The sequence below is a fragment of the Salmo trutta genome, unplaced genomic scaffold, assembly GCF_901001165.1.
Source record: "Salmo trutta unplaced genomic scaffold, fSalTru1.1, whole genome shotgun sequence".
Taxonomy (NCBI): domain Eukaryota; kingdom Metazoa; phylum Chordata; class Actinopteri; order Salmoniformes; family Salmonidae; genus Salmo; species Salmo trutta.
Window position 1 is genome coordinate 1 of NW_021823362.1, and position 20,000 is coordinate 20,000.

At 45.1% G+C, this 20,000-nt stretch overlaps 1 protein-coding gene across 1 annotated transcript; it reads left to right on the forward strand.

The window, feature by feature from the left end:
• Window positions 1–5,385: 5,385 nt before the first annotated feature.
• On the forward strand, window positions 5,386–16,337 carry obi1 (ORC ubiquitin ligase 1). The gene is made up of 6 exons (XM_029748737.1): window positions 5,386–5,547; window positions 6,020–6,155; window positions 7,918–8,009; window positions 10,791–11,012; window positions 11,389–11,477; window positions 13,971–16,337. The coding sequence occupies exons 1-6, from the start codon at window positions 5,476–5,478 to the stop codon at window positions 15,688–15,690; spliced, it is 2,331 nt and encodes a 776-aa protein (XP_029604597.1). The 5' UTR covers window positions 5,386–5,475; the 3' UTR covers window positions 15,691–16,337.
• The last annotated feature ends 3,663 nt before the right edge of the window (window positions 16,338–20,000 follow it).

Here is a 20,000-nt window from a genome sequence, read left to right on the forward strand (position 1 = left end):
AGTGGTCCAGACGGAAGCCACTCCTCAGTAAAAGACACATGACAGCCCGCTTGGAGTTTGCCAAATGGCCCCTAAAGACTCTCAGACCATGGAAACATATGTTTACATTGCCAAAGAAAGTGAAATAGATAATAAACAAAAGTGAAAAAACTATAAAACAGTTCCAAAAGAATAAAGACATTTAAAATGTCATATTATGTCTGTATACAGTGTTGTAACAATGTCCAAATAGTTAAAGTACAACAGGGAAAATAAATAAACATAAATATGGGTTGTATTTACAATGGTGTTTGTTCTTCACTGGTTGCCCTTTTCTTGTGGCTACATGTCACAAATCTTGCTGCTGTGATGACACACTGTGGTATTTCACCCAGTAGATATGGGAGTTTATCAAAATTTGATTTGTTTTCAAATTCTTTGTGGGTCTGTGTAATCTGAGGGAAATTATGTGTCTCTGTCTCTCTAACTGTCTCTGTCTCTGTCTCTCTGTCTCTCTGTCTCTCTGTCTCTGTCTCTATCTCTGTGTCTCTGTCTCTGTCTCTGTGTCTCTGTCTCTCTGTCTCTGTGTCTCTGTCTCTGTGTCTCTCTCTGTCTCTGTCTCTGTCTCTGTGTCTGTGTCTCTGTCTCTGTCTCTCTGGCTCTCTCTCTCTGTATCTGTCTCTCTGTCTCTCTGGCTCTCTCTCTCTGTATCTGTCTCTCTGTCTTTCTGTCGCTCTAACTGTCTCTGTCTCTGTCTCTCTCTCTCTGTCTCTGTCTCTCTCTGTCTCTGTCTCTCTGGCTCTCTGTCTCTGTCTCTCTGTCTCTCTAACTGTCTCTGTCTCTCTCTCTCTCTCTCTCTCTCTCTCTCTCTCTAACTCTCTCTCTCTCTCTCTCTCTCTCTCTCTCTATCTCTCTGACAGTGTGGAAGACCAGGAAACATGAGATGCTGGGGGTGGGGAGTACGGACTCCAGAACTGGGCTACTGGGGTAGGGGGGGATTTTGTAGGGGCGTCAGGGGGGTTCTATGTATCGTGGGTGAGGAGGGGGGCTTGGTTCTATGTACCGCGGGTGAGGAGGGGGGCTTGGTTCTATGTACCGCGGGTGAGGAGGGGGGCTTGGTTCTATGTACCGTGGGTGAGGAGGGGGGCTTGGTTCTATGTATCGTGGGTGAGGAGGGGGGCTTGGTTCTATGTATCGTGGGTGAGGAGGGGGGCTTGGTTCTATGTTCAAAGGGTGAGGAGGGGGGCTTGGTTCTATATACCGTGGGTGATGAGGGGGGATTGGTTCTATGTATCGTGGGTGAGGAGGGGGGCTTGGTTCTATGTATCGTGGGTGAGGAGGGGGGCTTGGTTCTATGTACCGTGTGTGAGGAGGGGGGCTTGGTTCTATGTTCAAAGGGTAAGGAGGGGGGCTTGGTTCTATATACCGTGGGTGAGGAGGGGGGATTGGTTCTATGTACCGTGGGTGAGGAGGGGGGCTTGGTTCTATGTACCGTGGGTGAGGAGGGGGGCTTGGCTCTATGTTCAAAGGGTAAGGAGGGGGGCTTGGTTCTATGTACCGTGGGTGAGGAGGGGGGCTTGGTTCTATGTACCGCGGGTGAGGAAGGGGGATTGGTTCTATGTACCACGGGTGAGGAGGGGGGATTGGTTCTATATATTGTGGGTGAGGAGGGGGGCTTGGTTCTATGTACCGCGGGTGAGGAGGGGGGATTGGTTCTATGTACCGTGGGTGAGGAGGGGGGCTTGGTTCTATGTACCGTGGGTGAGGAGGGGGGATTGGTTCTATATATTGTGGGTGAGGAGGGGGGCTTGGTTCTAACTTTCTAGGTCAGTTTAAAATGAAGTAAAATTTGCTTTTAATTTTGTAACTATTTGGCTAACAAAGGTATTAAAAAATATATATAAATAAAATATCTCTCACTGAGGAGGCCTGTGTTGCACATTGTTTCATTTGTGTTTGTCTTGTGACTGAGTAACAAGCTGTAGCCGGTGTAAATACATTTCAGCTGTATTTGAACTGAATTAGTTTTGATGTGTTTCGCAGCCTCCAGGTTTGCTGCAGCTGTAAGAGCCTTTTCATGGCATGTTGAAATCATAAAGCTCATTTAAATCAAATGCTGAGCGGTTATGTTCTTATGTTCTAATGTTCTTATGTTCTTATGTTCTTATGTTCTTATGTTCTTATGTACTTATGTTCTTACGTTCTTACGTTCTTACGTTCTTACGTTCTAATGTTCTTATGTTCTTATGTTCTAATGTTCTAATGTTCTAATGTTCTTATGTTCTTATGTTCTTATGTTCTTATGTTCTTATGTTCTTACGTTCTTATGTTCTTACGTTCTTATGTTCTTATGTTCTTATGTTCTTACCTTCTTATGTTCCAAGTAGCATGTTCCCGCCGGCTGGGAATCAATGAACACTTGTTTTGCTTTCACTCAATCCTAACGACATTACTTTCTAAAGAGCTCTGCTGTGATGGCTCTACCTGCCTTCCAAATGGCACCCTATTCCCTTGATAGTGCACTACATTTGACCAGAGTCCCATGGGACCTGGTCTAAAGTAGTGCACTATGTAGGAAATAGGGTGCCATTTGGGAGGCAAAGCATTGAGAGGGGACATCGATGGAGACACAGGTCTAGATGTGAGTAATAGCATTGAGAGGGGACATCGATGGAGACACAGGTCTAGATGTGAGTAATAGCATTGAGAGGGGACATCGATGGAGACACAGGTCTAGATGTGAGTAATGGCATTGAGAGGGGACATCGATGGAGACACAGGTCTAGATGTGAGTAATGGCATTGAGAGGGGACATCGATGGAGACACAGGTCTAGATGTGAGTAATGGTATTGAGAGGGGACATCGATGGAGACACACAGGTCTAGATGTGAGTAATGGCATTGAGAGGGGGACATCGATGGAGACACAGGTCTAGATGTGAGTAATGGCATTGAGAGGGGGACATCGATGGAGACACAGGTCTAGATGTGAGTAATAGCATTGAGAGGGGACATCGATGGAGACACAGGTCTAGATGTGAGTAATAGCATTGAGAGGGACATCGATGGAGACACACAGGTCTAGATGTGAGTAATAGCATTGAGAGGGGACATCGATGGAGACACAGGTCTAGATGTGAGTAATAGCATTGAGAGGGGACATCGATGGAGACACAGGTCTAGATGTGAGTAATGGCATTGAGAGGGGACATCGATGGAGACACAGGTCTAGATGTGAGTAATAGCATTGAGAGGGGGACATCGATGGAGACACACAGGTCTAGATGTGAGTAATGGCATTGAGAGGGGGACATCGATGGAGACACAGGTCTAGATGTGAGTAATGGTATTGAGAGGGGGACATCGATGGAGACACAGGTCTAGATGTGAGTAATGGCATTGAGAGGGGACATCGATGGAGACACAGGTCTAGATGTGAGTAATGGCATTGAGAGGGGGACATCGATGGAGACACAGGTCTAGATGTGAGTAATGGCATTGAGAGGGGACATCGATGGAGACACAGGTCTAGATGTGAGTAATGGCATTGAGAGGGGACATCGATGGAGACACAGGTCTAGATGTGAGTAATGGCATTGAGAGGGACATCGATGGAGACACAGGTCTAGATGTGAGTAATGGCATTGAGAGGGACATCGATGGAGACACAGGTCTAGATGTGAGTAATGGCATTGAGGGGGACATCGATGGAGACACACAGGTCTAGATGTGAGTAATGGCATTGAGAGGGACATCGATGGAGACACACAGGTCTAGATGTGAGTAATGGCATTGAGAGGGACATCGATGGAGACACAGGTCTAGATGTGAGTAATGGCATTGAGGGGGACATCGATGGAGACACACAGGTCTAGATGTGAGTAATGGCATTGAGAGGGACATCGATGGAGACACACAGGTCTAGATGTGAGTAATGGCATTGAGGGGGACATCGATGGAGACACACAGGTCTAGATGTGAGTAATGGCATTGAGAGGGACATCGATGGAGACACAGGTCTAGATGTGAGTAATGGCATTGAGAGGGGGACATCGATGGAGACACAGGTCTAGATGTGAGTAATGGCATTGAGAGGGGGACATCGATGGAGACACAGGTCTAGATGTGAGTAATGGCATTGAGAGGGGGACATCGATGGAGACACAGGTCTAGATGTGAGTAATGGCATTGAGAGGGGGACATCGATGGAGACACAGGTCTAGATGTGAGTAATGGCATTGAGAGGGGGACATCGATGGAGACAAACAGGCATTGCATAGAGATATACTAGACTAACCACTGTATTGTTGGTTTGATTTGATCAGAGGTTCTTCCTCTAATGTCTATGGAGGTCCATTGTCTGAGCATCTGATCTGAAATGGATCCTTCATTTCATATGTTGTTGCAATTGGCATACTGTACAGACCAGGGGTATTGAACTCTGACCTTACGAGGTCCAGAGCCTGCTTCTCTTCTCTTCTAGTTGATCGTTAATATGACCCACCTGGTGTCCCAGGTCTAAATCAGTCCCTAATTAGAGGGGGAATCACCCACCTGGTGTTCCAGGTCTAAATCAGTCCCTGATTAGAGGGGGAATCATCCACCTGGTGTCCCAGGTCTAAATCAGTCCCTGATTAGAGTTGGAATCCCCCACCTGGTGTCCCAGGTCTAAATCAGTCCCTGATTAGAGGGGGAATCCCCCACCTGGTTGTCCCAGGGCTAAATCAGTCCCTGATTAGAGGGGGAATCCCCCACCTGGTGTCCCAGGTCTAAATCAGTCCCTGATTAGAGGGGGAATCCCCCACCTGGTGTCCCAGGTCTAAATCAGTCCCTGATTAGAGGGGGAATCCCCCACCTGGTGTCCCAGGTCTAAATCAGTCCCTGATTAGAGGGGGAATCCCCCACCTGGTTGTCCCAGGGCTAAATCAGTCCCTGATTAGAGGGGGAATCCCCCACCTGGTGTCCCAGGTCTAAATCAGTCCCTGATTAGAGGGGGAATCACCCACCTGGTGTCCCAGGTCTAAATCAGTCCCTGATTAGAGGGGAACAAATGTAAAAAATGCAGTGGAACTGGCTTCAAGGTCCAGAGTTGAGTTTGAGGAGTAAAGACTGCAATTTCTGGGGAGTTGGATTTGAGAGAAGTTTTACCAGATTTTTTTGGACTGTAGAGTGGAAATAGATTATTTATTTTTTTCTAATTCTGTTATTTTGTTTAAAAAAATATATTTTAAAAAGTTGAAAATGTTAATGAAAAACCAATATCCCCATGTCTGTCCTGTCTGAGGTTGAAAAGCACAGGTGTTCTGTCAGGTGCTGTCTATGGTCCTGAACTGTGATGTCGTCTGTCTGTCTTTGAAACGCAAAGCAGAGCAGCGGTACATTTGCTACCATTTGGCTTTCCGTAGTTATGTGGTTTTTTGAAGGCGGTGCTTTTTGTCCGAGGAGTGTTTTTTTTTTGTTGTTGTAGTTTCTCGCCGAAACTCTTGAGCAAAAACAATGTCAAACAACTTTCAAAACGTGACTCTTTCTCTAACTTTACCCATATCATGCCAGATCTGCCTTGGAAAGGTAATTCAGTTTATATTTTGTTGTGCATTTCGTTTTGAAACAACGTGTTTAGCCAATGCAACCGTTTACGTAGACAGAAATGCTAGCTATGCTAGTTAGCTGTTGATTAGCCAACTTAGCTAACGTTGGCTTCCTTGCCTAGTAAATATTCGTTTAGCAAGTGATGTACATTTTAAACCTTTTGAACGATTAGCTACTCATATTTGTCTGTGGATGGCTAGTTAGCTACACATTTGTTGACTAATTACATCGACCAATTCTGGTTTGCGGCTGCAGATCATGTCATGTGTTATTAGTTTAGCTAGCTAGCATCTTGGTGCAATTTAGTAGGTAAGCTTTGCCAAATATTAGCTATAGTTGAACTCTTCTTGATTCATCTCACAATAGCTCAGTGCCCTACAATGCACGGATAGTTGTATTGCAATCGATCATTAAAATAACCAATCTTTCTTTTTAACATTGCTGTCTGCAGGTCCGCCAGCCCGTCATCTGTGCCAATAACCACGTGTTCTGTTCTTGCTGCATGGACATTTGGTTGAAGAAGGCGAGTCAATGTCCTTCATGCCGAGTTCCCATCACCTCAGAGAACCCGTGCAGACAAATTATAGGTAAGAGCCTAACAGCTACTGCAAAAATATGTCAACCAGGTTATCTCTGGTTAATATGCCAACCAGGTTATCCCTTGGATAATAATGTCTACCAGGTTATCTCTGGATAATAATGTCAACCAGGTTATCTCTGGATAATAATGTCAACCAGGTTATCTATAATAATGTCAACCAGGTTATCTCTGGATAATATGTCAACCAGGTTATCTCTGCATAATTATGTCAACCAGGTTATCGCTGGATAATTATGTCTACCAGGTTATCTCTGGATAATATGCCAACCAGGTTATCTCTGGATAACAATGTCAACCAGGTTATCTCTGGATAATAATGTCAACCAGGTTATCTCTGGATAATAATGTCAACCAGGTTATCTCTGGATAATAATGTCAACCAGGTTATCTCTGCATAATTATGTCAACCAGGTTATCTCTGGATAATTATGTCAACCAGGTTATCTCTGGATAATTATGTCAACCAGGTTATCTCTGGATAATAATGTCAATCAGGTTATCTCTGGATAATAATGTCAACCAGGTTATCTCTGGATAATAATGTCAACCAGGTTATCTATAATAATGTCAACCAGGTTATCTCTGGATAATATGTCAACCAGGTTATCTCTGCATAATTATGTCAACCAGGTTATCTCTGGATAATTATGTCAACCAGGTTATCTCTGGATAATAATGTCAACCAGGTTACCTCTGGGTAATATGTCAACCAGGTTACCTCTGGGTAATATGTCAACCAGGTTATCCCTGGATAATAATGTCAACCAGGTTATCTCTGGATAATTATGCCAACCAGGTTATCTCTGGATAATAATGCCAACCAGGTTATCTGTGGATAATAATGTCAACCAGGTTATCTGTGGATAATAATGCCAACCAAGTTATCTCTGGATGATAATAATGCCAACCAGGTTATCCCTGGATAATAATGTCAACCAGGTTATCTCTGGATAATAATGTCAACCAGGTTATCTCTGGATAATAATGTCAACCAGGTTATCTCTGGATAATAATGTCAACCAGGTTATCTCTGGATAATAATGTCAACCAGGTTATCTCTGGATAATAATGTCAACCAGGCTATCTCTGGATAATAATGTCAACCAGGCTATCTCTGGATAATAATGTCAACCAGGCTATCTCTGGATAATAATGTCAACCAGGCTATCTCTGGATAATAATGTCAACCAGGTTATCTCTGGATAATAATGTCAACCAGGTTATCTCTGGATAATAATGTCAACCAGGTTATCTCTGGATAATAATATACCAACCAGGTTATCTCTGGATAATAATGCCAGCCAGGTTATCTCTGGATAATAATGCCAGCCAGGTTATCTCTGGATAATAATGTCAACCAGGTTATCTCTGGATAATTATGTCAACCAGGTTATCTCTGGATAATTATGTCAACCAGGTTATCTCTGGATAATAATGTCAACCAGGTTATCTCTGGATAATTATGTCAACCAGGTTATCTCTGGATAATAATGTCAACCAGGTTATCTCTGATAATATGAATCAGAAGAGAAGAGAAGAGAGGAGTCTGGTTCCTCTCACGGTTTCTTCCTTCGAGGGAGGTTTTTACCTGTAGTACTTACTGTTTGGGGTCTAGACTAGGCTGGGTACCTGTAAAGCATTTTATGGCAACTGTTGATGTTACCAGTAACTAACGGTGACAGAGTTCCAATTCTTTGTTAGTGAACTGATTTCCTACTGTGGTCCTTTTTTTTTGTTATTTTTTTTAGGAGGGACAAATGAGAGCGAGTCCAACGAGAGCTATTCTGTGAAGAAACGCCTCCGAAAGACCAGGGGAGAGCTTCTGTTGAGGGAATATGAGGTGAGCTAAATATGCTGCATGTTTAAACTGTAGTCTGTTTTAGTGTTTTCTTTATCTGTTTCCCCCCTCTAGCAGTTTGACATAAAGAGCATTCGGAAAGTGTTCAGACCCCTTCACTTTTCCCACATTTTGTTATGTTACAGCCTTATTCTAAAATGGTTTTAAATTCATTTTCCCCCTCATCAATCTATATTTAATACCCCATAGTGACAAAGAGAAAACAGATTTAAAAAAAAAAAAATTTGCAAATGTATAAATAAATTTTTTGGGACCTTATTTACATAAATATTCAGACCCTTTGCTATGAGACTCGAAATAGAGCTCAGGTGCATCCTGTTTCCATTGATCATCCTTGAGATGTTTCTACAACTTGATTGAAGTCCCCCTGTGGTAAATTTAATTGATTGGACATGATTTGGAAAAGCACACACCTGTCTATATAAGGTCCCACAGTTGACAGTGGATGTCAGAGCAAAAACCAAGCCATGAGGTCGAAGGAATTGTCCATAGAGCTCGGAGACAGGATTGTGTCCAGGCACAGATCTGGGGAAGGCTACCAAGCACTGTTCATCAGCTGGCCAATACCATCCCTACGGTGAAGCATGGTGGTGGCAGCATCATGCTGTGGGGATGTTTTTCAGCGGCAGGGACCGGGAGACTAGTCAGGATCGAGGGAAAGATGAACGGGAGAAAGTACAGAGAGATTCTTGATGAAAACCTGCTCCAGGGCGCTCAGGACCTCAGACTGGGGTGAAGGTTCACCTTCCAACAGGACAACGACCCTAAGCACAAAACCAAGACAACGCAGGAGTGGCTTCGGGACAAGTCTCTGAATGTCCTTGAGTGGCCCAGCCAGAGCCCGGACTTGAACCTGATCAAACATCTCTGGAGAGACCTGAAAATCTCTGTGCAGCGACGCTCCCCATCCAACCTGACAGAGCTTGAGAGGATCTGCAGAGAAGAATGGGAGAAACTCCCCAAATACAAGTGTGCCAAGCTTGTAGTGTCATACCCAAGAAGACTCAAGACTGTAATCGCTGCCAAAGGTGCTGAGTAAAGGGTCTGAATACTTATGTAAATGTAATATTTCAGTTGTTTTTTAATACATTTGCAAACAATTCTAAAAACCTGTTTTTGCTTTCTCATTATGGGATATTGTAATGTCGTTATGGGATGTTGTGATGTCGTTATGGGATATTGTGATGTCGTTATGGGATATTGTGGTGTCGTTATGGGATATTGTGGTGTCGTTATGGGATATTGTGATGTCGTTATGGGATATTGTGATGTCGTTATGGGATATTGTGATGTCGTTATGGGATATTGTGGTGTCGTTATGGGATATTGTGATGTCGTTATGAGATATTGTGATGTCGTTATGGGATATTGTGATGTCGTTATGGGATATTGTGGTGTCGTTATGGGATATTGTGATGTCGTTATGAGATATTGTGATGTCGTTATGGGGGTGTTGTGATGTCGTTATGGGGATGTTGTGATGTCGTTATGGGGGTGTTGTGATGTCGTTATGGGGTGTTGTGATGTCGTTATGGGGTGTTGTGATGTCATTATGGGATATTGTGATGTCGTTATGGGATATTGTGTGTAGATTGATGAGGAAAAATAACAATGTAATCTATTCTAGAATAAGGCTGTAACGTAACAAGATGTGGAGAAAGTCAAGGGGCCAAAATACTTTCTGAAAGCACCTTGTAGCCTACACCAGGGTTTCTCTTTCGGGGGCTGGGGCCCCCTATTGTGATAAAACATTCATCTGGGGCCCCCTTTTAAACTCGAGTGAGAAAAATTAGCATACAAGGAGTTTTACTATGACTTTGGCTGTGCATGACCGGATGAACCAAGGCTCGGGCCCTGATTCGTCCGTTAACATCTTAAAGGCCCACCTCTTGGCATTGATTGGAGAGAGAGTTTTTGTAGCTAATTTTCTGCAATACAACACATTTCATCATTTTATTTATTTTATTTCACCTTTATTTAACCAGGTAGGCTAGTTGAGAACAAGTCCTTTATTTAACCAGGTAGGCTAGTTGAGAACAAGTTCTCATTTACAACTGCGACCTGGCCAAGATAAAGCAAAGCAGTTCGACAACATACAATAACACAGAGTTACACATGGAGTAAAAACAAACATACAGTCAATAATACAGTAGAAAAATAAGTCTATATACAATGTGAGCAAATGAGGTGAGATAAGGGAGGTAAAGGCATTAAATAGCCCATGGTGGCGAAGTAAATACAATATAGCAATTAAACACTGGAATGATAGATTTGACAGTAGATGAGTGTGCAAAGTAGAAAAACTGGGGTGCAAAGGAGCTAAATTAATAAATACAGTAGGGGAAGAGGTAGTTGTAGTTTAATGATGGGGCAGAGAGATTTTGTTGTTGCAGCTTTAATGCTAATATCCTGCAATTCTAGACATTTTGCCATTACACTTATTCCGCGTATACTTTGGACAAAATGTATTTAAATTTGTTATTATTATTATTTTTTAACAAATTCTGAATAATTCAGCGGCCCCCAGTTTGAGAACCCCTAGCCTACATCAGAGATCCTCTCATGACACCGCCGAGATCCTCTCGCGACGCCGCCGAGATCCTCTCGCGACGCCGCCGAGATCCTCTCGCGACGCCGCCGAGATCCTCTCGCGACGCCGCCGAGATCCTCTCGCGACGCCACCGAGATCCTCTGAATCACTATGTGACTTCTATATGTAATTCTACGTTGGGACGTCTTGTCTTGTCTTTTTTTATCATTCAGGATGAAATGGAAGGTCTCCTCAAAGAGAATGAAGATCTGAGGAACAAGAACCAGAGCTTGGAGTCCCAACTGAAGACTGTACTAGATCCCTGTACTGTAACAGCCAGCCGTAGAGAAGACCTGGGTCTAGAGCCCAGTGTTGTGGAAGACTGGAGCAACAAGCTGAGAGCAGCGACAGACGGTTACAACCGGATCAAACTGGATGTGGAGAAACTGAAAGAGGTATTAATGAATATGATCCATCTATGGAGGAAGCTATTGCACCTAACTCATTACGATCAATCATTTTTTTAAATATATTCATTTTATGTTATTTTGTACGTCAAAACACCGGGGAAACAATCACTGGAATGTTTATTTTGTGTGTGAATTAAATCCCCGTAATCAGGGGGTCGTCAACTGTCAATTTGACACGAAAATAAAAGTTTTTCTCACTGGTGGTATCGTCAGATCAACGGCACATACGTACAAAGATGACAATACACAAAGTAACTGACCAAATAATGTCTGAAATTCTGTGCAGTTCCAGAATGTAATAGAATATATATATATATATATATATATTTTGTAATATTAAAGTTGTTTTCCTCTGCTCAAGGCTAACAAGATGTTACGGTGCCAGACTATTGACCTGGTCCAGGAGAACGTGAGGTTGAAAGCAGAAGTTGCCAGTAGATCTCCTCAGAAGTACGTACTGGTCCTATGTTTTACTGTTGTGCGTATTATGGAATGTTCTGGAGTGGTTTCGGTTCAGCTGGGATGGTAATGGACTACTGGGGGGAATGTTCTGGAGTGGTTTCAGTTCAGCTGGGATGGTAATGGACTACTGGGGGGAATGTTCTGGAGTGGTTTCAACTGGGATGGTAATGGACTACTGGGGGAATGTTCTGGAGTGGTTTCAGCTGGGATGGTAATGGACTACTGGGGGGAATGTTCTGGACTGGTTTCAACTGGGATGGTAATGGACTACTGGGGGGAATGTTCTGGACTGGTTTCAGCTGGGATGGTAATGGACTACTGGGGGGAATGTTCTGGACTGGTTTCAGTTCAGCTGGGATGGTAATGGACTACTGGGGGGAATGTTCTGGACTGGTTTCAGCTGGGATGGTAATGGACTACTGGGGGGAATGTTCTGGAGTGGTTTCAGCTGGGATGGTAATGGACTACTGGGGGGAATGTTCTGGAGTGGTTTCAGCTGGGATGGTAATGGACTACTGGGGGGAATGTTCTGGACTGGTTTCAACTGGGATGGTAATGGACTACTGGGGGGAATGTTCTGGACTGGTTTCAGCTGGGATGGTAATGGACTACTGGGGGGAATGTTCTGGAGTGGTTTCAGCTGGGATGGTAATGGACTACTGGGGGGAATGTTCTGGAGTGGTTTCAGTTCAGCTGGGATGGTAATGGACTACTGGGGGAATGTTCTGGACTGGTTTCAGTTCAACTGGGATGGTAATGGACTACTGGGGGGAATGTTCTGGACTGGTTTCAGTTCAGCTAGGATGGTAATGGACTACTGGGGGAATGTTCTGGAGTGGTTTCAGCTGGGATGGTAATGGACTACTGGGGGAATGTTCTAGAGTGGTTTCAGTTCAGCTAGGATGGTAATGGACTACTGGGGGAATGTTCTGGAGTGGTTTCAGCTGGGATGGTAATGGACTACTGGGGGGAATGTTCTGGACTGGTTTCAGCTGGGATGGTAATGGACTACTGGGGGGAATGTTCTGGAGTGGTTTCAGCTGGGATGGTAATGGACTACTGGGGGGAATGTTCTGGAGTGGTTTCAGCTGGGATGGTAATGGACTACTGGGGGGAATGTTCTGGAGTGGTTTCAGCTGGGATGGTAATGGACTACTGGGGGAATGTTCTGGAGTGGTTTCAGCTGGGATGGTAATGGACTACTGGGGGGAATGTTCTGGACTGGTTTCAGCTGGGATGGTAATGGACTACTGGGGGGAATGTTCTGGAGTGGTTTCAGCTGGGATGGTAATGGACTACTGGGGGGAATGTTCTGGACTGGTTTCAGTTCAGCTGGGATGGTAATGGACTACTGGGGGGAATGTTCTGGACTGGTTTCAGCTGGGATGGTAATGGACTACTGGGGGGAATGTTCTGGAGTGGTTTCAGCTGGGATGGTAATGGACTACTGGGGGGAATGTTCTGGACTGGTTTCAGCTGGGATGGTAATGGACTACTGGGGGGAATGTTCTGGACTGGTTTCAGTTCAGCTGGGATGGTAATGGACTACTGGGGGAATGTTCTGGAGTGGTTTCAGTTCAGCTGGGATGGTAATGGACTACTGGGGGAATGTTCTAGAGTGGTTTCAGTTCAGCTAGGATGGTAATGGACTACTGGGGGAATGTTCTGGACTGGTTTCAGCTGGGATGGTAATGGACTACTGGGGGGAATGTTCTGGAGTGGTTTCAGCTGGGATGGTAATGGACTACTGGGGGAAATGTTCTGGAGTGGTTTCAGCTGGGATGGTAATGGACTACTGGGTGGAATGTTCTGGAGTGGTTTCAGCTGGGATGGTAATGGACTACTGGGGGGAATGTTCTGGAGTGGTTTCAGCTGGGATGGTAATGGACTACTGGGGGGAATGTTCTGGACTGGTTTCAGCTGGGATGGTAATGGACTACTGGGGGGAATGTTCTGGACTGGTTTCAGCTGGGATGGTAATGGACTACTGGGGGGAATGTTCTGGAGTGGTTTCAGCTGGGATGGTAATGGACTACTGGGGGGAATGTTCTTGGTATAATTTAAAACGATGACTAATCTATTTCTTTCTATTCTGGTTCTCAAAAGAAATTGGGTTTTGGTCAAGAGTTTAAAAAAATTATTTTATCGGGAATCCATTTTGTATGTGTCTGTCTACGGATACAGTATCTCCATATTATCTGACTGTTTATCAGTGGTGAGATGTACTAAAATCCATCTGGAATCACATTGATATGATCCACTATTTGCCCTGTGTCCCCCATTGGTGTACTTAATGGTAACATTCTGTTCCCTCAGGACCTCGTTTGAAAATAAGTGTTTAAATGAATACTGGTTAGCATCTGGGGTCAAAATGCACATATAGTTTGATTTTATATGTATTGTTTTTACCCCCCCAAAATATCATTATATGCTCTCATTCAATTCTAACTCCCCATCTTTTTGCTCTGAACCCCTCCTCAGGTTTGGCCGGTACACGGTAGCAGCGTTGGAAGCTAAGATTCATCAGTACGAAAGAGATGTGGACCACCTGAAGAAAGCTCTGGAGCGTAGCGACCAGTACATAGAAGAACTAGAGGCCCGGGGTGGAGGTGGAGCGGATGGGCTCCAGAGAAACCCGAGAGAGGCACCCCAGAGCCGCACCGACGCCCGTCCAGAGAGCACCTCCTCTGGGGAGGGTGAAGCCGGGACCGGGGTCCACTACCAGAGGATCAATGCCATGACGAGAAGTCTGAGTGATATAGACAAGGTCTCCATCTGCACCAGTCTGGAGGGAGAGTCCAAGACGCTGTCCGCTCACCACAGCTACCTCCTGGAAACCTCTAACGCCATGGAGCTCAACGCCTCCTCCGGCTCTGAGACGTTCCAGGACCACCGGAGAGGTTTCGGCGTGACGCTCGCCGGACACAAAAACTCTATAGAAACCGATTGTATTGATGCCATCGTTCCCTCTGAGCTCTTCCTGCTCTCCACCCCCTCCTCTGCCTTCCGCTCCCTCAGTCTGAAGAGTCCCGGTGTTGGTGAAGACAAGAAGCTTGGTTATAAGGCTGGGACCTATCTAAAGAGACTCTGTTTTGAGGACAGTGTAACACCCAGCGGTAGCAACAGTGTCTCCACTGTAGCAACTAAACGGTCCAGTCTCACTACTCGGTTGTCCAACGGCGTGTCTTCCTGTAACGTAGCCAAGTCGGGACTCTCCGTCGCCACCGAGCCGTCGTTCTGGGCTGCAGCCTGGCAGAGCCACGAGGCTTCTGATATAACCTCTGTGACCTCTGTGACGTCACCCAATCACAATGGAGAGGAGGAGGAGGAGGAGGAGGAGCATCTCAACACGTCTTCAGGGTCGGGACACAGCGAGAGAAACCCAACCGCGAGAGCCACCACGTCCCACAATCTGACGGAGGACGAGACGGACCCCATGTCCAGCGAAGCCTCTATGGACGCAGCCTACCTGGATAAGATCTCTGAGCTGGACTCTATGATGCTGGAGGGGCCAGAGAGCTGCAGCTCGGCAGGGTCACACCTGTCCTCGGGGTCACACCTGTCCCTGGCTTCCTCCCTGACTTCTGCCGAAACACCGGACTTGACCCTTGACCTCAGACTGGATGTGACCCTGGTACCTGAGGCGGAGGGCTGCTCTGAACTCTTCCTGGATCCTGACTCTGAGCAGGACCGAGGTGGAGGTGGACAGACCGAGGCTGAGGGTTTTGACTTGGCGTGCAGGATAAAGGGAACCTCTTCCACACCAGTCACCGTGTCAGAGACTCAGGCAGCTTCTCTAGCAGCCACGTCCACGACGACAGGAAGCGGGTCTGGATCCTCCTCTGGGAGAGACGCTGGCAGCGCCGACCACAGTCTTCTAGACTCTTCAGGTCCTGCTAGAGAACAAGCAGGACAGGGACACCTCTCTGACCCCTCTCAGACTGATGAACTGTCCTTCGACCTGCTGTTTGACCCCTTAACAGAGACCCGGACAGGACCAGGAGGGCCGTCGGCCTGGCAGGCCTCAGCCAACCACCACCACGAGGACCATGACGTCTCTTCTGGCTGCTGCTCAGCAGATAGACCTGGAGGAGACGCTGTGAGAGACAAAAGCGCGGTGACTCCTAGTCAGGCGACCAAACGGAAGTCTCGCAGTCCTTTTAGCGTCGGCAGTCCCTCCAAACATTCTAAGTTTATGTGATGGGAGTTAACATGACCCCCCCGTTACTGTAGACTAGCCTGGGCGCCAGTCTGTTTCTGATCTCTAGCCAGCTCTTTATGGAACTGTGTGACGTGATGCCCTGGTAGAATCTGGGACCAGGCTCCCTTCTTTACTGTGTCTTAGTCCCAAGTGTCATGTTGTTCCCTATATAGTGCACTTCTTTAGACCGGAGTCCTTACAGGGGCGGGGGTCCTGGTCAACAGTAGGTCATTATGTGAGGAATAGGGTACCATTTAGCATAATGATTGCAGTGTTGCTAATGCTAACTCCTTCGTTCAAACTGTTGCTAATGCTAACGGCTTCTTTCAAACTGTTGCTAATGCTAACGGCTTCATTCAAACTGTTGCTAATGCTAACTGCTTCATTCAAACTGTTGCTAATACTAGCTGCTTCATTCAAACGGTTGCTAATGCTAGCTGCTTCATTCAAACTGTTGCTAATGCTAACTGCTTCTTTCAAACTCTTGCTAATGCTAACTGCTTCTTTCAAACTGTTGCTAATGCTAACTGCTTCATTCAAACTGTTGCTAATGCTAACTGCTTCTTTCAAACTGTTGCTTATGTGTGTATGTGTGTGTGTAATGGCATCAAATTATTCCTGAAAATAAAACTGTTATTTTCAGTAAATTTTGTGGAATTTGTAGACCAATTTATTGCAACAAACAAAACTTAATTTGATGGTGTAATTAAACAAAAATATTCACTGTTTTGAGAATGAGTGTCACCAATCTACACTTTACACACTGTTGGAACTATTCATGTTATCTAGCTATAGACCTACACTACCGTTCAAAAGTTTGGGGTCTCTTTGAAATGTCCTTGTTTTTTTAAATAAAATCACCTTTTTTTTGTCCATTTAAAATAACATCAAATTGATCAGAAATATTGTAGACATTGTTAATGTTGTAAACGACTATTGTTGCCAGAAACAGCAGATTTTAATGGAATATCTACATAGTTGTACAGAGGCCCATTATCAGCAACCATCACTCCTGTGTTCCAATGGCACGTTGTGTTAGCTAATCCAAGTTTATCATTTTAAAAGCATAATTGATCATTAGAAAACCCTTGTGCAATTATGTTAGCATGACTGAAAACTTTTGTTCTGATTTAAAGAAGCAATAAAACTGGCCTTCTTTAGACTAGTTGAGTATCTGGAGCATCAGCATTTGTGGGTTCGATTACAGGCTCAAAATGGCCAGAAACAACGAACTTTCTCCTGAAAATCGTCAGTCTATTCTTGTTCTGAGAAATGAAGGCTATTCCATGCGAGAAATTGCCAAGAAACTGAAGATCTCGTTCAACGCTGTGTAACTACCCCCTTCACAGAACAGTGCAAACTGGCTCTAACCAGAATAGAAAGAGGAGAGGGAGGCCCCCGGTGCACAACTGAGCAAGAGGACAAGTACATCAGAGTGTCTAGTTTGAGAAACGGACGCCTCACAAGTCCTCAACTGGCAGCTTCATTAAATAGTACCCGCAAAACACTAGTCTCAACGTCAACAGTGAAGAGGCGACTCCGGGATGCTGGCCTTCTAGGCAGAGTTCCTCTGTCCAGTCGCCTCTTCACTGTTGATGTTACCTAGCTAATGCTCATATCCCCCGTATCCCCTGAAGCTCATCCTTTCTGTCTGTATCCCCTGAAGCCCATCCTGTCTGTCTGTATCCCATCCTGTCTGTCTGTATCCCATCCTGTCTGTCTGTATCCCATCCTGTCTGTCTGTATCCCCTGAAGCTCATCCTGTCTGTCTGTATCCCCTGAAGCACATCCTGTCTGTCTGTATCCCATCCTGTCTGTCTGTTTCCCCTGAAGCTAATCCTGTCTGTCTGTATCCCCTGAAGATCATTCTGTCTGTCTGTATCCCCTGAAGCACATCCTGTCTGTCTGTATCCCCTGAAGCACATCATGTCTGTCTGTATCCCCCGAAGCTCATCCTGTCTGTCTGTATCCCATCCTGTCTGTCTGTATCCCCTGAAGCCCATCCTGTCTGTCTGTATTCCATCCTGTCTGTCTGTATCCCCTGAAGCCCATCCTGTCTGTCTGTATCCCATCCTGTCTGTCTGTATCCCCTGAAGCTCATCCTGTCTGTCTGTATCTCATCCTGTCTGTCTGTATCCCCTGAAGCCCATCCTGTCTGTCTGTATCCCATCCTGTCTGTCTGTATCCCCTGAAGCTCATCCTGTCTGTCTGTATCCCATCCTGTCTGTCTATCCCCCGAAGCCCATCCTGTCTGTCTGTATCCCATCCTGTCTGTCTGTCTATCCCCTGAAGCTCATCCTGTCTGTCTGTATCCCCTGAAGCTCATCCTGTCTGTCTATCCCATCCTGTCTGTCTGTATCCCATCCTGTCTGTATCCCCTGAAGCCCATCCTGTCTGTCTGTATCCCATCCTGTCTGTCTGTATCCCCCGAAGCCCATCCTGTCTGTCTGTATCCCATCCTGTCTGTCTGTATCCCATCCTGTCTGTCTGTATCCCCTGAAGCTCATCCTGTCTGTCTGTATCCCATCCTGTCTGTCTGTATCTCATCCTGTCTGTCTGTATCCCATCCTGTCTGTCTGTATCCCATCCTGTCTGTCTGTATCCCCTGAAGCCCATCCTGTCTGTCTGTATCCCATCCTGTCTGTCAGTATCCCCTGAAGCTCATCCTGTCTGTCTGTATCCCATCCTGTCTGTCTGTATCCCATCCTGTCTGTCTGTATCCCCTGAAGCTAACTGTAAATATACAGTAACAGACCAGAACACATATACTTCACTCCTACAAAGACCTCCCACCCAGCTGAGCCTCTTTTAGCTTCCAAGTGGGGCACCAGACCCCTTTATTTATTATGCAAATGTTACGGTTTTCATGTAGAATTTCTCATTGCCTACCTCTAATCACGGCATGAAAATTTTATTGGGCTCAACCTGTTTCTGCAAGTCGTTTGAATAAATGAAGTGTTTAATTCATTGTGGATTAATTTAATTTGGTAAAGACTGTGTACAAGGTTACGGTGGTGTATATTAAATCAATTTGTTTAGTGTTTATCTGGCGGGTGGTAATGATAAAGGTTGAGGAAGGGAGGGAGGGAATCATGGCGTCTAGGGGTTAATATGAGCCAGCAGGATAACGCATATAGGCCAGTGTACCAATGGTATTACATCCCGGAAATGAACTGGTCATACTGTACGTCCGAAAAGGCACCCCTCATCCATATATAGTGAATGTCAGACCAGAGCAGCGGTGGCAATGTGTCGGCCGGAATAGGGAGCCATTTTACACGCACCAATTCTCGTGTGTGGTCATTCAATGTTCGGATTTAGGCCCATCTTCAATGTGCTGCGACAAAAACATTTTAAAGTCACTTCTGAAGTTCAGAGCTGGTCACAAAAATATGTAATTTGATTTCCTCTATTTAGCTTGAATGCTGAGAACTTATTTAGTTTTGGAATAAAATCTTTGGCTATAGATATCAATTTAGATGAATTCATATGAATTTGACGCATCAGTATTCATTTTGGTTAGAATTAAACTGGCTACACTGTTCATGCACCAATAATTTGCTATTGAAATATTTAGGCTATTTCGTCCGGAGAAGTCAGAGGGTAGACAGACTTCTCTCTCTCTCGCTCTCTGTCTCTCTCTGTCTGTCTTTCTCTCTCTCTCTCTCTCTCTCTCTTTCTCTCTCTCTGTCTGTCTGTCTCTCACTCTCTGTCTCTCTCTCTGTCTCTCTCTCTCTCTCTCTCTCTCTCTCTCTCTCTCTCTCTCTCTCTCTCTCTCTTTCTCTGTCTGTCTGTCTGTCTGTCTGTCTCTCTCTCTCTCTCTCTCTCTCTCTCTGTCTGTCTGTCTCTCACTCTCTGTCTCTCTCTGTCTCTCTCTCTGTCTCTCTCTCTTTCTCTCTGCATTTAGGAGAGTTGCAATCCCGAGGGCGACGCGAGATATTACTCCGGTGCCGTGTTGTATTGTCGGATAATCACCTTACTCTAATTTACAACCCTTCTGCTCATATCAATTCAATATTTCAATAAACTAAGTGACTGTCGTGGTCTCCTTTCAAATTGAAATCTTGATTCAGGGCCGTTTGGACAAATGCTTCCAACACTTCATCAAATCATTGATCTGCATCATGAACTCGACTACAGGCCTATGATATCATTTCCGGTCTCGCACCATTTTATTGTCGTATTCACCGTTTTATTCCATTTCAACGTTGCAATTTTTTATTTTTTTCCTTTTAAGAAATATTTTTAAAGGAATCAGAAGAGAACGCAGTGTCATAATGAGGGATACGTACGTCAGTAGGATATGACTT

Bases quoted from the DNA above. Each gene is read 5' to 3' on its own strand.
- obi1 (XM_029748737.1), top strand. From the start codon at position 5,476: ATGTCAAACAACTTTCAAAACGTGACTCTTTCTCTAACTTTACCCATA. The intron at 8,010-10,790 runs GTGAGCTAAATA...TTTATCATTCAG, and splicing joins TTCTGTTGAGGGAATATGAG to GATGAAATGGAAGGTCTCCT. The intron at 11,478-13,970 runs GTACGTACTGGT...ACCCCTCCTCAG, and splicing joins GCCAGTAGATCTCCTCAGAA to GTTTGGCCGGTACACGGTAG.